Raw genomic sequence first — 19,137 nt, forward strand, 5'->3', positions numbered from 1 at the left:
GTGGTACTGAGGAATCAAACCCGGGTCTTTGTGCATGCTAGGCAAGCACTCTACCACTAGGCCAAACTCCTGGCCACTTCACTTAACTTTTAAAAGACATTTCCTTCCTCCTTTCCTTCTTCCCTTCTTCCCTTCTTTCATTCTTTCCTTCCTGCCTTCTTTCCTGCCTTCCTTCCTTTTTCTTAATGTGAACAAAGACCTCTAATTGAAGCATTCAGTTGTAGTTAAGTTTATTGGCAATTAAAATATTTTTAACAAGATAAGCTATTAAACTAACAAACAACAGGAAGGGACTACTTGGTAGACTTCTGTCTTAAAAAACAAAGTTATTGGGGCCGGGGGTTTGGCCTAGTGGTAGAGTGCTTGCCTAGCATGCACGAAGACCTGGGTTCAATTCCTCGGTACCCCACATACATAGCAAAAAGCCAGAAGTGGTGCTGAGGCTCAAGTGGTAGAGTGCTAGCCTTGAGAAAGTCCAAGGACAGTGCTCAAGCCCTGAGCTCAAGCCCAGGACTGGAAAAACAAAACAAAACAGAAAAAACAAAACAAAACAAAAAACAAAGTTATTAAGGGACCTTATCCCACAGAGTAATTATCTGCCCCTTCACCTGATTTAACAATTTGATCTGAGCCAGTAGCATGCATGGAAAACTTCCTTATAGTCATTGGAATATCTGGTAGAAAAGTAAAAAGGAACTAGCACAGAAGGTCTTAGAGACCATTGTCTGAGTCAGGGCCAGGATTCTGGTGAGACAAGTATAGGATTTGTTTTTAGCATATAACTCAAAGGAAGGCTAAAAACTTCAGTTAATTGTGGTGAGTAATAATATAATGCAGTGTTTTTGAAGAAAAATTTCATGGTGAATAATACAGCATCACCATTTTGAATGCAGATTATTTGTTTTTCAACAACAGAACCAGTAAATTTCTATCAGTCTAGAGGATCTGAATTTTTTTGAACTGGCTAGATCATTTTAGCAGAAATGACAGATTAGTATAAATATATTTTAAGTGAAATGCATTAATTTTGTTGGAGAGGACTCTAAAAATATATGTGAGTGGGTGATTGGATTTACCAGACTGGGGAATTCTGCTGTCCTCTTCTCTTAGAAGAGCTCATGTGCTGTCTCACACATTTGTCACCTATGAAAATGGCAGGCCCATCAGCAGAATTTTGCCAATGGTCATATATTTAATGATTCTCCAGATACCACATTAGCATTCAAGTGAGTTTTACAAATGAGTTTCTGTCTTACAGAAGTAGTGAGGTACTCTGTTGGAAGGTTTAGTCTGCATGTAAGCATTTATCATAACAAATTTAAAAATGCCATAAGCCGTATTTAAATAATGGGATATCACTTCCAACTTCTTGAAGAAAGCAATTATGATTAATAGTTTGTGAGTAAAGAGAATACAAAATTATATTCTAGCAGTGGTGGTTTTGCTTTGTTGACAGAATGCTTTTGTCTTTCATCTTCTAGCAGTCTGAAGCGGAGGAATATCCTGATCTTGTCTTCTGCTTTCATTTCAGTTGAAGAAACTCCAAGTTGGACCACAACACTCTCAGTGGTTATGGGGACACTGGTGGCTTTGGTTGGTCTTTCTGTGCTGCTGGCTTTCTTTCAATACAGAAAACTTCGAAGAGGATACACACCCCTCATGGAGACAAATTTAAGCAATAAAAGATACACGGAAGAAGCCTAAAGTATTCATCCTAGATCAGATGTTAGCCAAGTTATACTTCTGGCCTGGATGATAATCAAAGAAATGCTCAAGGCTCTTTCTTCAGTTGGAGATCTTTGGCTTAGTTTCTGTTATTGTGATGTTGATCCCAAATAATAATGCTTAGCTGTAGTTTATGGTTTGGTTGTTTGCTTAACAAACTGAAGCTCAAATGTTTGGGACTGGTCTCTATCATCAAAGGAAGAACTGATAATTTGTGGCATTTGTTAAGAATTCATTATTATGATCAAATCTTTCCCTTTCCTGAAAGCACCCCCCTAAAATGCGTTGAGTGGATTCATTTAAATTTGTTGGCCAGTGTTGTTTGAGACCTGGATAGGAGACTGAGTTTCACCTTTCTTAGTCCAAGTGTTTTTGTTTACAATGAGGTGGAGATGGCAGTGGATGTTAATTAGCTTTTCATTACTACTCCAAAATTACCAGAGGCATGTCAACTTCAGGAAGAAGAGTATTTCATTTTGCCTCCTCGTCTGTAGGTGTTGGTCTATGGTTTGTGTCTGAAGACAGTTTTCTTGTTGACAGAGTCCTATCATAGTGTAGAGCATTGCAAAGGACACATCAGAGAGAGGACATGTCTGTATGTCTGTCCGGTTTCTCTCCCTCTTTTTATAAAGGCCACCCTGATCCAGCCATCCACCCAGATGACCTTATCTACTTAGTCATTTCCAAACACCATGACTGGATTGTTTCTACTGTCATACTGGAAGGAGAAATGGAGAAGCCACATTTTGAAAGGTCCAATTGTTTTGATTAGAAAGCCAGTGATTGCAAGTAGGCTTCTGTCCCTGCAGCTCCGCATACCATCAGCATAAAACTTTTAAAGGCAAAACCCACAAGTTTGGGGTGGAGACCCAAGCCCAACAAAAGCAAAGCATCTGTGGGGGGTGGGGAGAACATTTTCTGTAACAAAACTTTCCTGGGGCCGAAAAGCATGATATGTCTGTGTTTTAAAGAATGTTCTATCTCTACGCTAGGTGAAAAGTCCCCACCACCCACTGAGAAGCCAGGATAGCAATGAGAAGGAAAGCGTTGTTACTTAAACCCAGTATCCTTATTGCACTACCCCTCAAATTGGGGCCATTAGAAGATGGTCCCAGAAATGTAGAGATCTCCAAGATCTCTCAAATTGTGTTTTAGGTGCCCTCCTGCTTGTCTTTCTTAGTTTTTCTTTCTCCCCACTCTCTTCTCTGTCTTCTCTAGCCTTGAAGAAGAAAATTGATTTAGTTTTCCATATAGGACATCTAAACAAATGATCAATCCCAGTGCTTTTTTCTGAACTGAGATCTACAGATTTGTTTTAATTTGCAGTTCTTAATACTAATAAGTTAAACACTGGTTCTATAAAACTATAGAGCTTCCTAATTAATTAACATAGTGATCTAATAGTGTTCATAAGGATGGAATCACTCTTTCCAGAAAAGTCTCCCAAAGAAAGCTGGTGAGGCAGGAATCCTGAACCTGAGAAGCCTGCTTATGAGGCAAGGTAGACAGAGGAGGCAATCGGGAAATAAAAAAATTTTTTTTAAAGTACTGGAGGGGCCGGGAGTTTGGCCTAGTGGTAGAGTGCTTGCCTAGCAAGCCTGAAGACCCGGGTTTGATTCCTCGATGCCACATATATAGAAAAAAGCCAGAAGTGGTGCTGTGGCTCAAGTGGGGGAGCCCTAGCCTTGAGAAAATCCAGGGACAGTGCTCAGGCCCTGAGCTCATGCCCAGCACTGGCCAGAAAAAAAAAAGTACTGGAAAGTCTAGATCAGGAATTAGAAACAGGAAAAGAAGGCTAGAACTACAAGCTTTCCTCCCATCATTCCAGGCTCCTTTTAGGTGTTAAATAAAGATACTATGTCCTTGGGTAGGGAGACATCCAGTAAAGGGCTTGCCTTTCTACTCCTTTTAGATGTTAAAGATGCTGAAAATTATTTGAATAGAGGAATAATGAGAGAGTGTGGGATGAAGGGAGAGAGAGAAAGTATGTAAAAGGGCATGATTGACTAATGGAGTTTTCCTGTTTTTTTAAAAATTTTTTTTAAATGTGTGTACTAGGCGTTGCACTCAGGGCTTGGGTCCTGACTCAATTTTTTTTTTTTCTTTTCAAGTCTAGTGCTCTGCCACTTGAACCACAGTCCCATTTCCAGCTTTTTGGTAGTTAATTGGAGATAAGAGTCTTATAGATTCTCCTGCTTTTGGATCTCAGCTTCCAGATTAGCTAGAATTATAGGTGTGAGCTACCAACATCTAGCTCTCCCTGCTTTTTGAGTATTAGACTGACCCTAAACCCCTGTCATGTCATGTGGTCATGAGAAGTAAAGATGGAATACCATAAGATAAGAGCCACCATGTGAGTTGTGAAGCAGGAAATTTTTCTCTTTCCTTCCCTCTGTCTTCCTGCCTTACCCTATTTTACTAAAATAAATCTTTGCTAAACATTTTCCTTGTAAGACTCTCCTTTTCATGAAACCCCTCAAAACCATTTTCAATGTAGATCTTCAGTTACTGTAAACTACATGGAAATGGGGAAGCATAAAGGACCCCCTCATGCTTTTTTTCTTCCACTGGTAGCAGTTAGAACCCCATTACTCTGAAGTCTCTTTTGGCCAATCCTGAACCAATTTCTTTATAAAGTAGCCTCAAAGAAAAAAATTTCTATAAAATGCTTATTTTAAGAATTGATGTGAAATTCATTAATATTGGGCTGTCATTGATAGTTCCTCATGCATGCTAATCAATTAATCTTATCACTGGCAAGCAATTTGTCTGTTCATAATATGACAATTCAGAATGAAACAGTTATGTTCTGCTAAGTAATTATCAGATCCTGAGACGTGCAGTGAGGCGATCCTTTCTACAATGTTCGGACTTACCATGATAGTCCTCAAGATGGGAAGTCAAATGTTAATGAGATGTCAAGGCCCACAGCTGTGTTTCAGGAGTGAGGCTGAGGTAGTAGACAGGGTCTATCAGTTGCCTTCTTTTGGCTCATCTCTGCTGGGATGGATGTGTGTAAATAATAGTGTTAGAATGACTCTGGAGCTGCCTTCTCCAAACAGTGAGCCAAGAAGCTGCCTGATAAATCAAGAATCAGTCTGACTTCCTGGGTCAGACTGTTGAAGAATTAATATTATCCCCAGAGAAATGGACAATACCCAGTTGGAAATGAATTCAAGCTCCAGCTTCATCAATGACACTTATCCCTGAGAGTTAAATTAGTTGAAAACATCAAGATAATCCGATGTTTGGGATGAAGCCCAAGTGGGGCTTTTTAGCCACAATCCTATGCATATAAGCCTCGATTCCCGCCATTAATAATCTTCATGAAAATAATGGCAATGGGTGGATCACATGGTTCTCTGTGGAAGATTTATTTTAGCTCTTGGTTTCTGGGGACACATTTTTACATTTGTTTTAAAATGGAAAGAGAAATAAGTTAAAATGAAGATATAACTGTGGATGGTAGGTATGTTCCTGAAAAACTACGTATAAATCAATTAGATATTAAAAGCAGCTGGGGAAATCACTTTTTTATAGAACTATTACAAATAATTCTATAAGGTGAACAATCACCTCTAGCTTTATCTTTGAGGTATTGAGAATTTTATATATTATGTTCTCATAAGATTTGGTTAAAGCAAGATCTATCCGAAGTCTACATAAGTAGTAATCATTTATACTTAACTGCTTTTTATGCATACTCTGTGTAACTTCTTCGAAATAATATGTTTTAAGATGTGTTCCTATCAGGAACAATTTTCTAATTTCAGAGTTCATATAAAAGGAATAAAATTTCTTAGTATTTTCTAACCTTACAATATATCAATTAAGAGATGCTTTTTAACAAACTCAAAGGTAGAATACACTTGCAGAATAAAAATTGGTATTTACTTTCATTGAATATTATGCAAATAAACTCAAGAAAAGGTCACTGAGAGTATGGAGCTATACTTTTCAATGATGGGGAGACAATTTAACTTTAAAGTAAATGAATAGATCTCTTTACAGAGTTATATCCTCAGTATTAGAAAAACTGTATGTGTATCTTATGATTTCAATAGAAATGCCTTTAATAAAGTAAGCTAACACTCAGAAGTGAAACAAAATCTGGTTATTTCTTCTGTGAATTCAGCTATCTTTTAAGTCTAGAATTCTTTATTAATTTGTATCTTGTTTGGTATTTAATATTGTTAGTTATATACATCTAATGAGAAATACCCACTTATTAACAAGTAATAAAAAGTTATTAAAAAGCAAAATAAATATTTTACAAATTATTACTCATCTTTGAAGGGTCCTTATGTTTTTTTTAAACATTACATGTGTGCATTGATTCCTGTCTTCGGTCTTTCAACATACATATATAATGCATATATACAAAATAAATAATAATGACTTCACTTCTATTTTTGTATTCTTATTATAAAGGTGATGTACAGAGGATTACAGTTAAGTAATTCAGGAAAATCTGTGCAAGTTTAGTATAGGTAATATTTTGTAACTTAATTTTTTTCTTTTTTTGGGGGGGGGAGGAGTCATGGAGCTTGAACTCTGGCCTGGGAGCTGTCCCTGAGCTCTTCAGCTCAAGGCTACCTCCCTACCCTTGAGCCATAGCCCCACTTCCCATTTTCTAGTGATTAATTGGAGATAAGAATCTCACGACTTTGTATTGCTGGGGCTGGCTTTGAACCATGATCCTCAGATCTCAGCCTCCTGAGTAGCTATGATTACAGGCGTGAGCCATAGCACCCAGCTATTTTCTCTCTCTCTCTCTCTCTCTCTCTCTCTCTCTCTCTCTCTCTCTCTCTCTCTCTCTCTCTCTCTCTCTCTTTCTTTCTTTTTTTTGATTGCAACACTGAGGTTTGAGCTCAAGACTTCACAGTTGCCAGGCAGGCATTCTATAATTTAAGCCATACCTTCAATATCTTTTTGTTTTGTTTTTGTTTGAAAGGGATCTCACTTTCTTTCTGGAGCTGGTCTAAACCTTAATCCTACTTACTCCTCCCACACAGCTACAATGACAGGCACACACCACCACATCCTGGCCGTCCTGCTATTGGTTGAGATGAGGATCTGTGAACTTTTTGCAGAGTCTGACCTAGAACCTTAATCCTTAGCTGAATCTGCTGAAGGATAGCTTTTCTATACTGACTCTAGTTTAACTTTAAATATATGAGTTTGTACTCAAAAAAACCCCTGTGAATTTAATTTGGTGTTGGTAGTTCATTGAACAAGCATTTGAAAAATAACACATAAGAAAATTGTGAGCTATAAAATAGGGTAAGGCTTTTGAAAAACACAAAATAAACAAAAATATACACACTCCAAACTATAAAGCCTCGGCACTGTGTGTATTTTCACCAAGACTATCTATTGGGTAAAAAAAAAAAAAAAAAAAAAAGCATTAGTTCACTTTTGTGCTGTGCCACACCAGACTTCTTGGATGTAACAGAATTGAATTTGGTCCCTCCTCCTCCTCCTCCTCCTCCTCCTCCTCCTCCTCCTCCTCCTCCTCCTCCTCCTCCTCTTCTTCTTCTTCTTCTTCTTTTTCTTCTTCTTCTTCTTCTTCTTCTTCTTCTTCTTCTTCTTCTTCTTCTTCTTCTTCTTCTTCTTCTTCTTCCATTCACATCCCATGTAATGCAATGTAGTGTTTCATAATTATTCCCAGTGCTATTAAAAAAGAAGACTATCTAGGAAGATTCCAGGTTGGCCTTCTGTAGTAAGATAATAGCAGTTTCACAGCTCAGATCACACACCCTGATTGCTTCTGTTTTGGTGTCTTTTTCTGAATTTGCAATTAGCCCAAAAACCATCTTGATTACCAGCACATAGAATTAGGCTAACAATAAAGCAAAACCTGCCCTCTTGTGTTTCATTAGAAAATTGCACAGTGCATTGAGGTTCCTCATTTCTATATTATTGCCACCAGTAGTGGAAGGGCCATGGGTTCAGAAATCAGAACTAGTAAAGCATAGTGTCTAAGTAGGAAAAATTTTCCTTGTAGGTACTCAGAATTTAATTGTTCACTTCTTTTGCTGTGTTAATTGTTTTCCAATAAGCCATGTTGGGGGAATATTTCTGACTACTGGGCACATTTTTTTCCTATGGATAAACACACAGTATAAACAAATGCACAGCATAAATTTGGTTAATTTATTTATATGGTCGTACTTTAGTGGAGATTGGGAAAATGTCTTTTAATTAAGAACTGTAATCAAGACAAAAACTTTTGGCACAGAATTTAGAATAAATATTGAGTTAGTGAGTTGAAACTTCAGCATCCAAAAATTCTTTTCACAGTGGAAATTCCTCTTTTTAAATCTGAGCTATGAAAATTGGTGGTAATAAACAATGTCATATACTGAAAATACCTTTGTGTATCAACAAGTCTTGCTTTTCATATCAAAGAGGGCACATATAGCTAAACACCTACATATCGACCCATTAGACTTATTTATAGAAGCAAAAACCCTACCTTAAAAACAGGTATGTAATCAGGTATGTGTCTTTAAAACTTTCTTCAGTAACTACCCTTTTCTTTTACATGGGACATTCAGCCTTTTGGTCACCTCACAAACTTGTATTTGAGTTTCACGTTTTCTTTCTCTTCCAAGCATTTTATTCTATGGTGCGTAACATTTTATAAGCCAAGGTCATTCTCTTTCCGTGCATTCTCCTCAGTGACATCTTACCAAGATGCCCACGTATCTGTGAGTTTACCATTTTTACCTGAAATATTTGCAATTCTTTGACCCCATGCTGACTTCAGTGTTCACAGTCTGCCATACCAGGGAAAAATTCGGTGCATTTGGGTGTGGAATCTTGACAGCATTCGCAGTTCTCCCCAACAATGAAAAGCTCTTACAACCACCCAGGAGCATGCAAACGTCTTCCTTTTCTCCTTGCCTGTCACAGCCCATATTTTCCAGCTTAGCTGCACAAAAGCAAACATGATAAAAATCATTCTGAAGTAGAGGTTGGGCATAATGGATGTAAATTCATTGTTGTTGTTGTTGTTTTTAAATCATAGTGGATCTGAGCCTCCAATTACCGTGAACTCACCTTGCAGCTAGATGGCTGCCTTGGGCTTGGTTTCTCCTAGGCTTGAGCCAGGATTTAATCAAGTGCTTTTTATCTCTAGATAATCAGCTCACCTACTTGGTAGCTGTCTGCCAGTAAAACCCTGAATGATGGATGTCTGTGGGCAAAGAGGCTTCTGGGTAAGTAGCTAACTGTACTAGTCACAGGAGAAAGGTGAGATTCCTGTAGGTACAGCCCTGCCCACCTACCACTTGTCCCCTTCCTCTGAACACTGAAAATACTACACACTATAGAGTATCAGCCAAGGACCCCACTATTTTTCCCCCAACTTAAACCACCAAAAAATGACCTTAATAATCCTCCTGTAAGACATCTCTGGAAGTCTAAGATAAGGGTTTGTGTTTTGGAGCCCAGACACAAGTTTCTGGGGAGTACAATCTGAACATAATTCTCTCCGCTGACATTTGGCAGGCTGCTTTTACGCTTGGTGGTCCTGCACTGCTTCAGTGGTTTGGGATGCTCAAGGGCTGTTTCTAATGGTCAAGAGACACAGTTGGGGGTCAGGAGGCAGAGGTGTGCATGTGAATGTGTGTGTGTGGGGGGGGGAATAGAGAATATCAACTGGACAAGGAAATGGGAAATGTGGTAGCACAATTACTTCTTTTGCTTGTTAATTACTTTTTTGTGACAATATGGGAACATAAAATTTGATAGTTGATCCATTTGAATAGTGCAATTTAGTGATACATTTACCAGGGTCCTTTTATTGTGAGTTTTTAATCACCTGAGGTAGGAACTTCTGTAGCTCTGTCTACTTCCCATTCCTCGGGTAGGTGCCAGGACCCTGGAGTCCCATAGGAGCTATGACTGGGTGTCGGATGAAGGATTGGAGGATTGGGGCCTGATACAAATAGAAATCTGATAGTTTATGTGTTTTTCCTGCCCTGTTTACACAGGATTCTGATTGCTTGACTGTTACACAGTAATCCTGTCCAAATGAGGCAGGGTGGATCAAGGAAAATGTGGCATGGTAAAGAGCTGCCAGGAATTCAAAAATTAAAGCTTAAAGCAATTGTAAGAGCTATTTATCTATCTACTTCCCATAAGACTAAAAGAACCAAAAGTCATTTTAGGAGAAAATGCGGCAAGATAAACTAAGGAAAATAAGGCCTGATGAAGGCGACTCAGAAGCAAGGTATTTAGAAGTACTCTGCTTCTAAGAGAGACAACAGGAAGCCTTCCATATCTCAAAGATAAGCATCTATGTCATGGTAGGTTGCATTCTTACCTGGAAGGAATGCCCAATACATCCAGGAACTCAGAAAAATGTAACACCAAGAGTGATTAAAGAAAAGATAAACATATAAACCCCTCTATTGTATTTATCATATAAACACCTTTTGAGCACCAAATTCTGTTAAAATGTTATCCTGCCTATCTGCTTATCTGCTTGCTTTACTTGCCTTACTTAATAAAGCCATGCCAAGTTTTCTTTTCTTTTTTTTTTTTTTTTGCTAGTCCTGGGCTTGAGCTCAGGGCCTGAGCACTGTCCTTGGACTTTCTCAAGGCTAGAGCTCTACCACTTGAGCCTCAGCATCACTTCCAGCGTTTTTGTATGTATGTGGTACCAAGGAATCGAACCTGGGTCTTCACGCATGCTAGGCAAGCACTTTAACCACTAGGCCAAACTCCCGGCCCATGCCAAGTTTTCTTACCATTATGACTTGCCCAGAAATTCTCCTCTGCAACCCAAGTCAAAAACCCTAAGTGAACAACAGTCCTTACTTTTAAATGGAAACTTCCTCATCTACATCCACTGACACAAAGACAGGATCGCCACCCCTTCCTGAGAGGCTGTAAAATACCTCTTAGCTTTATGCCCTTTGGTCTGTGAAAACACCAAGAACAAACTTGGACCCTGGCCCTTTAAAAGTGAAGAAGAGAGGAAATTCAGGTAGTTGGAGTTTTGTTTGTTTGTTCCCTTGAGCCCTCCCACACTCTCATGGAAATAAGAATATATGTCTTAGCATCATGAATGATATTGCATGAGTAATCCTTTTTCTTCTCTCAAGAGCAGGCCTTAGGAAGCTTCTCTCATCTCCAACCAGAGCCCCCAGCTTAAGGCTAAAGGGGAGCCTCAATCCATAGCCACTTAGCTGCATAGCTTGGGCAGCCTTGAAACAGAAAGCTAAACAACGGGAAGGGATCTTCCTAGAGGATTCTGGGTCCTGTCTGACTCAGAATAAAGATGTGAAGTCTGGAAACACAGCAGCCACTTTGCCTGTTTGAGAGTTTGAAGCAGCCAAGGTGTGATCCATCCTATTTGCTTATTTATTGATTGATTTCATTTTTTCCCTAAAGTTTGGATCTGTTTCAGTCAAGGATTTTAATATGACATGGAACATTTTAGCTAATAAACTAACTTCTAGAGAATCTGAAAACGAAATGGGAAGACAGAGGGGTTGATGTGTTTGCTTAGTTCTTTATTTTCAAATTTCATAATTTTTACCTTCAACTGAAAAAAAGAAATTTTTTCTTTGTGCTTTAAAGATACAAAGAAAAGTAGAGAAACATAGCAACATAAAGGATTTTTCTAGAAATGCCCAGGAACATGCAGTGATTTCCCTGCGTCTTCTAGGGGCAGAGCCAGTATAAAGAACAACGTTTTTAGCACTTCCCCAGTCAACTTAGGGCCTGAGTGTCTTTCCTGGGCTTCTTCCCTCCAGTTCCACGATACACTTGAGCCACAGCTCAACCAGCCACAGCTGGTAAATGGAAATAAGAATTTTATAAACTTTTCCTTCCTGGGATGACTTTGAACTGGGATCCTCAGATCTCAGCCTCCTGAAAAGCTAGGAAGACAGGCATGAAACAATGAAACAACGAAACAATACCCAGCACCAGATACCTTCTTTAAATTTTTAGTTTTAACTGCTGTGGGCTTTGATTTATTTGCTTGTAAAAGGACATTTAGCCATGTTTATCTTGTTATACAAATATGCACGTTTATGCATATTGTTTTTGAATGAACGTAACTTCTTTAGAATACCATCGTCTGTGTTGCTGTAAAATACAGAAATTACTTTCCAACCAGCTCTAGGGGTGCCCTGAAGTCTCTTCATGGCTTGCAGATGGTCCACCTGTTGCTGTATCTTGTCTTTCCTCAGTGAGTGTGTGCATCTTTGCGACTGCGTCATCTCTGCGAGTACATTTCCTCCCACACGATCGTGATCATGCTGTTTATGAGTCTACTCCAATGGCCTCATTTTCGCTTAATCATTTTTGTGAAGGCCTTGTCTCCAAATGTGGCTCCATTCTGGGGCACTTCCATATAATGAATCGTGGGAGACAAAATTCATCCCACAGTAGCCTGGAACAGAGAAGTTGTCAAATAAAGGTTGGTGTTATTTAGCAAATGGTTTTGGAGTACTTGGTGTGTGAAACCAAAGCCATGGGATAAATTTCATCCATCAAGACAGGAAATCTGGTTGAGAACTCACAACAGGATTGCAGATTCTGTAAAGTCATCTGAGCAGCTGAACTGGACCCTTTTTTTTTTTTGCCAGTCCTGGGCTTGAGCTCAGGGCCTGAGCACTGACCTTGGACTTTCCTGAGCCCTGAGCCACCTCACCACTTCTGGCTTTTTCTATGTATGTGGTACAGAGGAATCAAACTCAGGTCTTCAGGCTAGGCAGGCACTCTACCACTAGGCCAAACTCCTGGCTCCTGAGCTGGACTCTTTTTTTTTTTTTTTTTTTTGCCAGTCCTGGGATTGAGCTCAGGGCCTGAGCACTGTCCTTGGACTTTCTCAAGGTTAGAGCTCTACCACTTGAGCCTGAGCACCACGTCCAGCTTTTTTCTATGCATATGGTACTGAGGAATAGAACCCGGGTCTTCATGCACGCTAGGCAAGCACTCTAGCATTAGGCCAAACTCCCGGACCCTGAGCTGGACTCTTTTGTAGAATCATTGCTTTTTTTTCCCCCTTGAAATTTATGATGGAAGTACCGGTGTGATTTTTGGTACTTAGATGGGCCACTAAGCCCCTAGATGTTTTTGAGTGTTGGTAAGACCTTTTATCTCTGAGTGAGGAAGAAGGAAATAAGCAAGACACTACTCCAAGGAAATCCAACCATTCCACTGAGCCCCAAAGGGCACCATTGCCTCTCACTTGGTGGAGAGAGATCTGAAAGGCAAATGGTGTGTGAAATGTTAAATGTGAATGAACTTTAAGCAACTGACATGGTGCTTCTGCTTCATTAAAATTGCCTTTTTTTCTCTCTTAGTGCAGCAAGAGAAAATGTTCCTAGATTCTAGTTCATTCCTAGGGATGAGGAACTTGAATATTAAGCTCAGCTTAGATTGAGAAGACATATCTTGCATGAACAAAGCCTTCTCTGTTTTGGTTTGTCTCTCTGGGCATTTTTAGGTGTGGAAGGGAACTGTAAATAGATGGGGAAGGAAGTGACTAATTCACCTTACCTTATAGGAAATGAGAATTTTTTCCTTGCTGTTTAGCTATGTGATCACATAAGATTTCTATTTGTAATTTAAACCTTCTACAGGTAGTTTATTTGTCTTTGCATATTTTGTCTTGCATTTTTGCCCATTTGACTGTTGTAGTAGAGCATATTCTTTCAGAAATGACACATTGGTTTTACTTACAAATTTGTAATGCTGCCTTAACAAATTGCACATTGGATTTGCCTACCTGGTTGAACCAATGTAAATTGTGTGTTACACAGAACTGGGTGCCATCTGCCTGCTGTATCTGTGTATGTATTTGCTACTCAATTTCTCATATGTTGAAATGGTTAGTCTTGACTGGATTGAGAGCTGCTTAGGAATTTAGTGAACTACCCTTGTAAGTGTGTCTGGTGGAATGTTTCCAGACACAGCTGGCATGGGGATGAGCAAGCTGAAAACAGAATCCCTCCCTGAATGTGGGCAACTCCCCCCAATAAGCTGGGGATTCAGGTGGGAACACAAAAATAGAGGACGAGTCAGTGAAGAGAAGCAAGATTCTCTTTCTTAATCAGCTTTCTGTCATTGTGACAGAGTACTTGAGATACATACCTTAGAAAGAGAAAAGCTTCCTTTAATTCAAAAATTGGAAGAATAAATCATATCAGGTTGACTATCTGAATTAGCGAGCTTTAGGGAATTAAAGATACAAATTGGCACTTAGGTGGAAGCCCAGAGTTTTGAACAGCTAGGGAAGTTTGTGAATCAGCACCAAATATTTAAAATAAAGATGAGGAATATACAGCATGACCCTAGGGCTCAGGAAGAGGGAAAGTGTTAAACCACAAAGAGGTGATCAAGAGAGTAGGGTGGAGTCAGAAGTGTTGGCCCAAAGCAACTTCCAATTCCAATTTCATGTTTGCCATTTGCTAGCAGTGCAGAGGGGTCTCAGTGACCTCTCTGAGCTTATTTTCCCATTGTTATATTAAGCAGTTTGGAATTAAATTTTCTTCCAGACTTGATCGAACTTAAAAAGAGAGCGTGTAAGAACAGAAAGAAGATACACTGAAGAAGCAGCAAGCTTAATTCCTTTTCTAACCTCTGTAAATTCTATGCCTGGTGGAAGTGATCAATGCTCTGTGAACCTCAAGTTCTTTGAATGTCAAGGGTAGAGCATTGACTTAGATATGTGTATGAAGATACTAAAAATGGTGAGAAGTGATCATTATCTGAATAAATGGATATTCAAGTATCTGAAGACCATACTCTGTGATTATAAAAAGGACTAAACCTGGACCATTTTGTTTCCATGGACTATTACGTATGTTCAATCGGGGCTGCAGTCTCATCTGAGGCAAGACAGGGGAGGGACTTCTTTCTCAGCTCACGTAACCTTCAGTTTCTGGTGACCTATGTAACTAAGGCCCTTAGGGGCTCTCAGCTCCCCATAACCTGGGCTTACCAACAGGGGTGCTTCCTTCCTTCAAGCCAGTGAAGGAGAGAAATTTTCAGTGCCAGCCACAGACATCTAATGGAGTGTAATTACTCATCCATAACCACATGCTGCTGTTTACGTTTGAAGTTTTCTTTTGGGTTGAAGCAAGTCACAAATGGAACCTGAATTTGAATAGAAGAGTACCCGGGAACATAATGTTACGAGCTGGATTGTATGGATCATATAAGAATCTGTCCTCTGCCTCCCTCGTCTGGGAATAAGGATCCAAAGTCCCAGTAAAAGGTTCACAAATGGTTTGGGGATAACAAATGTACAAAGTCAGTCATCAATTGATAGTTGTTCCTGGCTTCTGAATTCCTTTTCTTCCTTTCATCCATTCTTCAGAGCCTTCAGCCCATATTTCCTTCCTTGGCTGTTCTGACCTCACCATTGCATTCAGTTTCTAGTAATTGGCTCCTCTTTTTTTCTGAAGTTCAAAAGTCTCATTCTCACCCACGGTGATCAAACAGCCGACCCTCCCATGAAATCCACTATCCTTCCTCATTCTCAAAGCTTCTGATGAGCCAGCTTCTAATACCAGCTTTTTCCCTTCTCCCTCCTTTTGTTCTGTTTCCCATCATGCTCCCCTTCTAACTTCCTGCTCTGAACATTTCACCACTGATTACATTGGAGATTCCCTCTTTTCTTCAAACCAGTCTCTGTAGGCACCATTGATCTTGAAAAACCTACTGATATTAATCCCTTTCTAATGTTGAATTTATTTTTCCAGAGCGGATCTGATTTTTGTAGCATCTCATCAGGTCTACAGGTAAGGTATCATTACCATGCCTGTTACTATTATTTATTGTCAATGTCATTTGCTGTGCTGGGAATGGAACTCAGGGCCTCATACATACTAAGCCAGTGCTTCAATGCTGAGCTACACTAAAACCTTCAGCTAGCTCTAAGTTAAGGTTCAAAGCTTTTTTTTGGATAACTATCACCCAACCTAGTCTGAATCTGGACCCATGACCACACTCACCATTTCACATGCTTATTTTTCTTTTCTTTTTTCTCCATATATTTTTATTGTAATTAATAGAAGGGTTACATTATATTCACCAGATAGAAGGTTAATTACTTCACATACATTGATACCCTTTCTCATGTCTTGGTCCCCATTTCTCTCCCCCTACCCCCACCCCTCATCTTGTTTTCTCCCCTTTCTTATCCAATTTCAAATAACCAAATATGCATATATACAATATATCAGATAACAAGGTGAAATACTGTAATAATATGAGATAGCCAAGGGACAGCAAAAGAGGTGAGAGATAATATAATACATTAAGGACAGCAATCACTAGTCATATGGCTTTTGTTTCTATATACTGGAGGTCCTTTCATTTAGCATCATACTATATGGCCTTATGTATCTAGGTTTTATTCTATTGTAAATCTCTGCTAGGAGAGCCCAAGATTTCTAGTGATTATGACAAATGAGAGAAATCATTGAGCCTATGTTCCTTTGAGTCTGGCTTACTTCACTTAATATGATTTGTTCTAAGTCTTTCCATTTCCTTACAAATGGGGTGATGTCATTCTTTCTGACAGTAGCATAGAATTCCATTGTATATAAATACCACATCTTGTTGATTCACTCATCAACTGAGGGGCATCTGGGTTGGTTCCATATCTTTGCTATGGTAAATAGTGCTGCAATGAACATTGTTGTGCTAGTGGGTTTAGTATATCCTTGTTTCTGGACGATTGGGTAAATGCCAAGTAATGGAATTGCTGGGTCATAGGGGAGTTCTATGTTTAGTCTTTGAGGAACTGCCATACTGCTTTCCATAGTAGTTGAAGGAGTTTGCACTCCCACCATCAGTGTAGTAGTGATCCCTCATGGCCACATCCCCTCCAGCATCTGTTGTTATTAGATTTCTTGATCCTGGCCATTCTAACTGGAGTGAGATGGAATCTTAGAGTTGTTTTGATTTGCATTTCTTTTATGGCCAGAGATGTCGAGTATTTCTGCATGTGTCCATAGGCCATTCTTATTTCTTCTTCAGAGAAGACTCTCTTTAAGTCTTTGGCCCATCTTTTAATGGGATGGTTGTTTCTTTGGAGATTAGTTTTGGAGTGATTCAATTTTTTGAGCTGTTGATATATTTTAGATATGAGGCCTTTGTGTGTTGTATGGTTAGTGAAGATCTTCTGCCACTCTGTAGGCTTTCTAGTTAATTTGCTAGCTATGTCCTTTGCTATACAGAAGCTCTGCAGTTTCAGCAACTCATCAAAAAGTTATACACTATGATCAAACAGGGTTCATTTCAGGGATGCAAAGCTGGTTCAACATATGCAAATAAATTAATATAACATCAACAGGAGCAAGGACAAGAATCACATCATTGTCTCAATAGATGCAGAAAAGGCATTTGACAAGATCCAACACTCCTTTATGCTAACAGCTCTGGAGAAACTAGGGATCCATGGAACATTCCTCAATATAATAAAGGCTGTATATGACAAACCCACAGCTAATGGTGCAAAGCTAACACCATTTCCTCTAAAATCAGGAATGAGACAAGGATGCCTACTCTCTCCACTCTTCTTTATCATAGTATTAGAATTCCTAGCCAGAGCAATAAGGCAAGAAGCAAGCATAAAGGGGATCCAAATAAGGAAAGAGGAAGTAAAACTTTCCCTCTTTGAGATTACATGATTCTGTATTTAAAGAATCCTATAGACTCCACTCCCAAGCTGCCTGAGGTGATTAAAAACTTTGGCAAGGTAGCAGGGTATAAAATTAACCCTCAAAAATCAACTGCCTTCCTATATGCCAACAATGAGAGGAATGAGGCAACAATCAGGAAAGCAACTCCTTTTGCTATAGACTCAAAGAAAATAAAGCAACTAGGAATTAATAAGAATGTAAAGGACTTTTTTGATGAAAACTTTAAAACCTTGAAAAAAGAAATTAAAGCAGAACTGAGGAAATGGGAAAACCTCCCATGCTCCCATGCTCCTGGATTGGAAGAAGTAACATCGTGAAAATGGCAATCTTGCCAAGACTATCTACAAATTCAATGCAATACCCATCAATATGCCCATGTCATTCTTTAAAGAAATAGAAGAGACAATCCAAAATTTCATTTGGAATAATAAAAGACCCCGTATAGCAAAAACAATTCTTAGCAGAAAGAACAACGCAGGAGGAATTTCAGTACCAAACTTTAGACTCTATTACGAGCTAGAGTGACCAAAACAGCTTGGTACTGACATAAGAACAGGCCGGCAGATCAATGGAATACAACTGAGGTCCCAGATATTAAACTACAGACCTATGGCCACCTAATCTTTAATAAGGGAGCCCAAAAAAATAGAATGGAAGAAAGATAGCCTCTTCAACAAGTGGTGCTGGCAGAACTGGTTAAGCACCTGCAGAAAACTAAAGTTGGATCCTTGTTTGTCACCCTGCACCAGGATTAACTCCAAATGGATCAAAGACCTGGAGGTAAAAGCAGATACATTGAAAACTTTACCAGAAGGAATTGGAGATACACTAGGTCTCCTGGGCACAGGTCAAAACATTCTTAATAAGGACCCAGAAACACAACAAATCAGAGAAAGTCTGGATAAGTGGGACTGCATTAAACATGTTCATTTTTCTACAGGTAGTGCATCCTTTAGGAGATACTTTCCACAGGTCATTCTAAGCCTCACATGAATTCCCGGTATATGGAATTAGGCTGGATATTGGTTTCTAGTATGTGGGCTGAGTAATAGGGCCAGCTACATATAAGTGTGACTTGTGCAGTTATGCTGTGGTTCAAACACGGACAATGTTCTCAAAGTTTCATGTGCTAAAGGTTTAGTTTTGTAAGATGATTGAGCAACGATAGAAACACTAGGGGCAGGGCTTAATGGGAGGTCTTTAGGTCACTGGGGACATGTCTTTGAAAAGGATTATGGGATATTCATCTGCAAGTTTCTCTTGGATTTCTGGTACCATCAAAATGTGAGCATTAACTCTAGCATGTGCCCAAGTCATTGCCAAATAATGTCAAGCCAATGGAGGTGCCTGATTTGGATTTAAACTCCTATACTGATATAAACACATTTTTTTCTTTATTAATTAGTTGCTTTGAGCCTGGGCTGGGTGTTGTCCCTGAGCTCTTCAGCTCAAGGCTACCACCCTACCCTTGAGCCAAGCCCTACTTCCTGTTTTCTAGTTGAAGATAACAGTCTCGGGGGTCCTTTTGTGCCTGGGCTGGCTTTGATCCTCAGATCTCAGCCTTCTGAGTACAGGCGTGAGCTACCCCTGTCTTGCTTTGAGTATTATTGTTGCCTTGCCATGAGGCTGATTATTACACATCACAGAGCACCATGTTCAGAGAGACCATTGTATTGCTTTACTATTTTATCATTATCATGTTGAAATTCTTGATAATTTTATCTTTAAACTT

At 39.3% G+C, this 19,137-nt stretch overlaps 1 protein-coding gene across 1 annotated transcript in view; it reads left to right on the top strand.

The window, feature by feature from the left end:
- Dct (dopachrome tautomerase) overlaps positions 1 to 3,259 on the top strand; it is a 33,693-nt gene extending 30,434 nt beyond the window's left edge. Inside the window, exon 8 of the mRNA XM_090341971.1 lies at positions 1,532 to 3,259. Coding sequence (XP_090198097.1) covers positions 1,532 to 1,704 — 173 coding nt within the window. The 3' untranslated portion in view covers positions 1,705 to 3,259. The remainder of the gene's footprint in view (positions 1 to 1,531) is intronic.
- Positions 3,260 to 19,137: the final 15,878 nt, after the last annotated feature.

The sequence above is a fragment of the Megascapheus bottae genome, chromosome 11, assembly GCF_031878675.1.
Source record: "Megascapheus bottae isolate mThoBot1 chromosome 11, mThoBot2.hap1, whole genome shotgun sequence".
Lineage (NCBI taxonomy): Eukaryota > Metazoa > Chordata > Mammalia > Rodentia > Geomyidae > Megascapheus > Megascapheus bottae.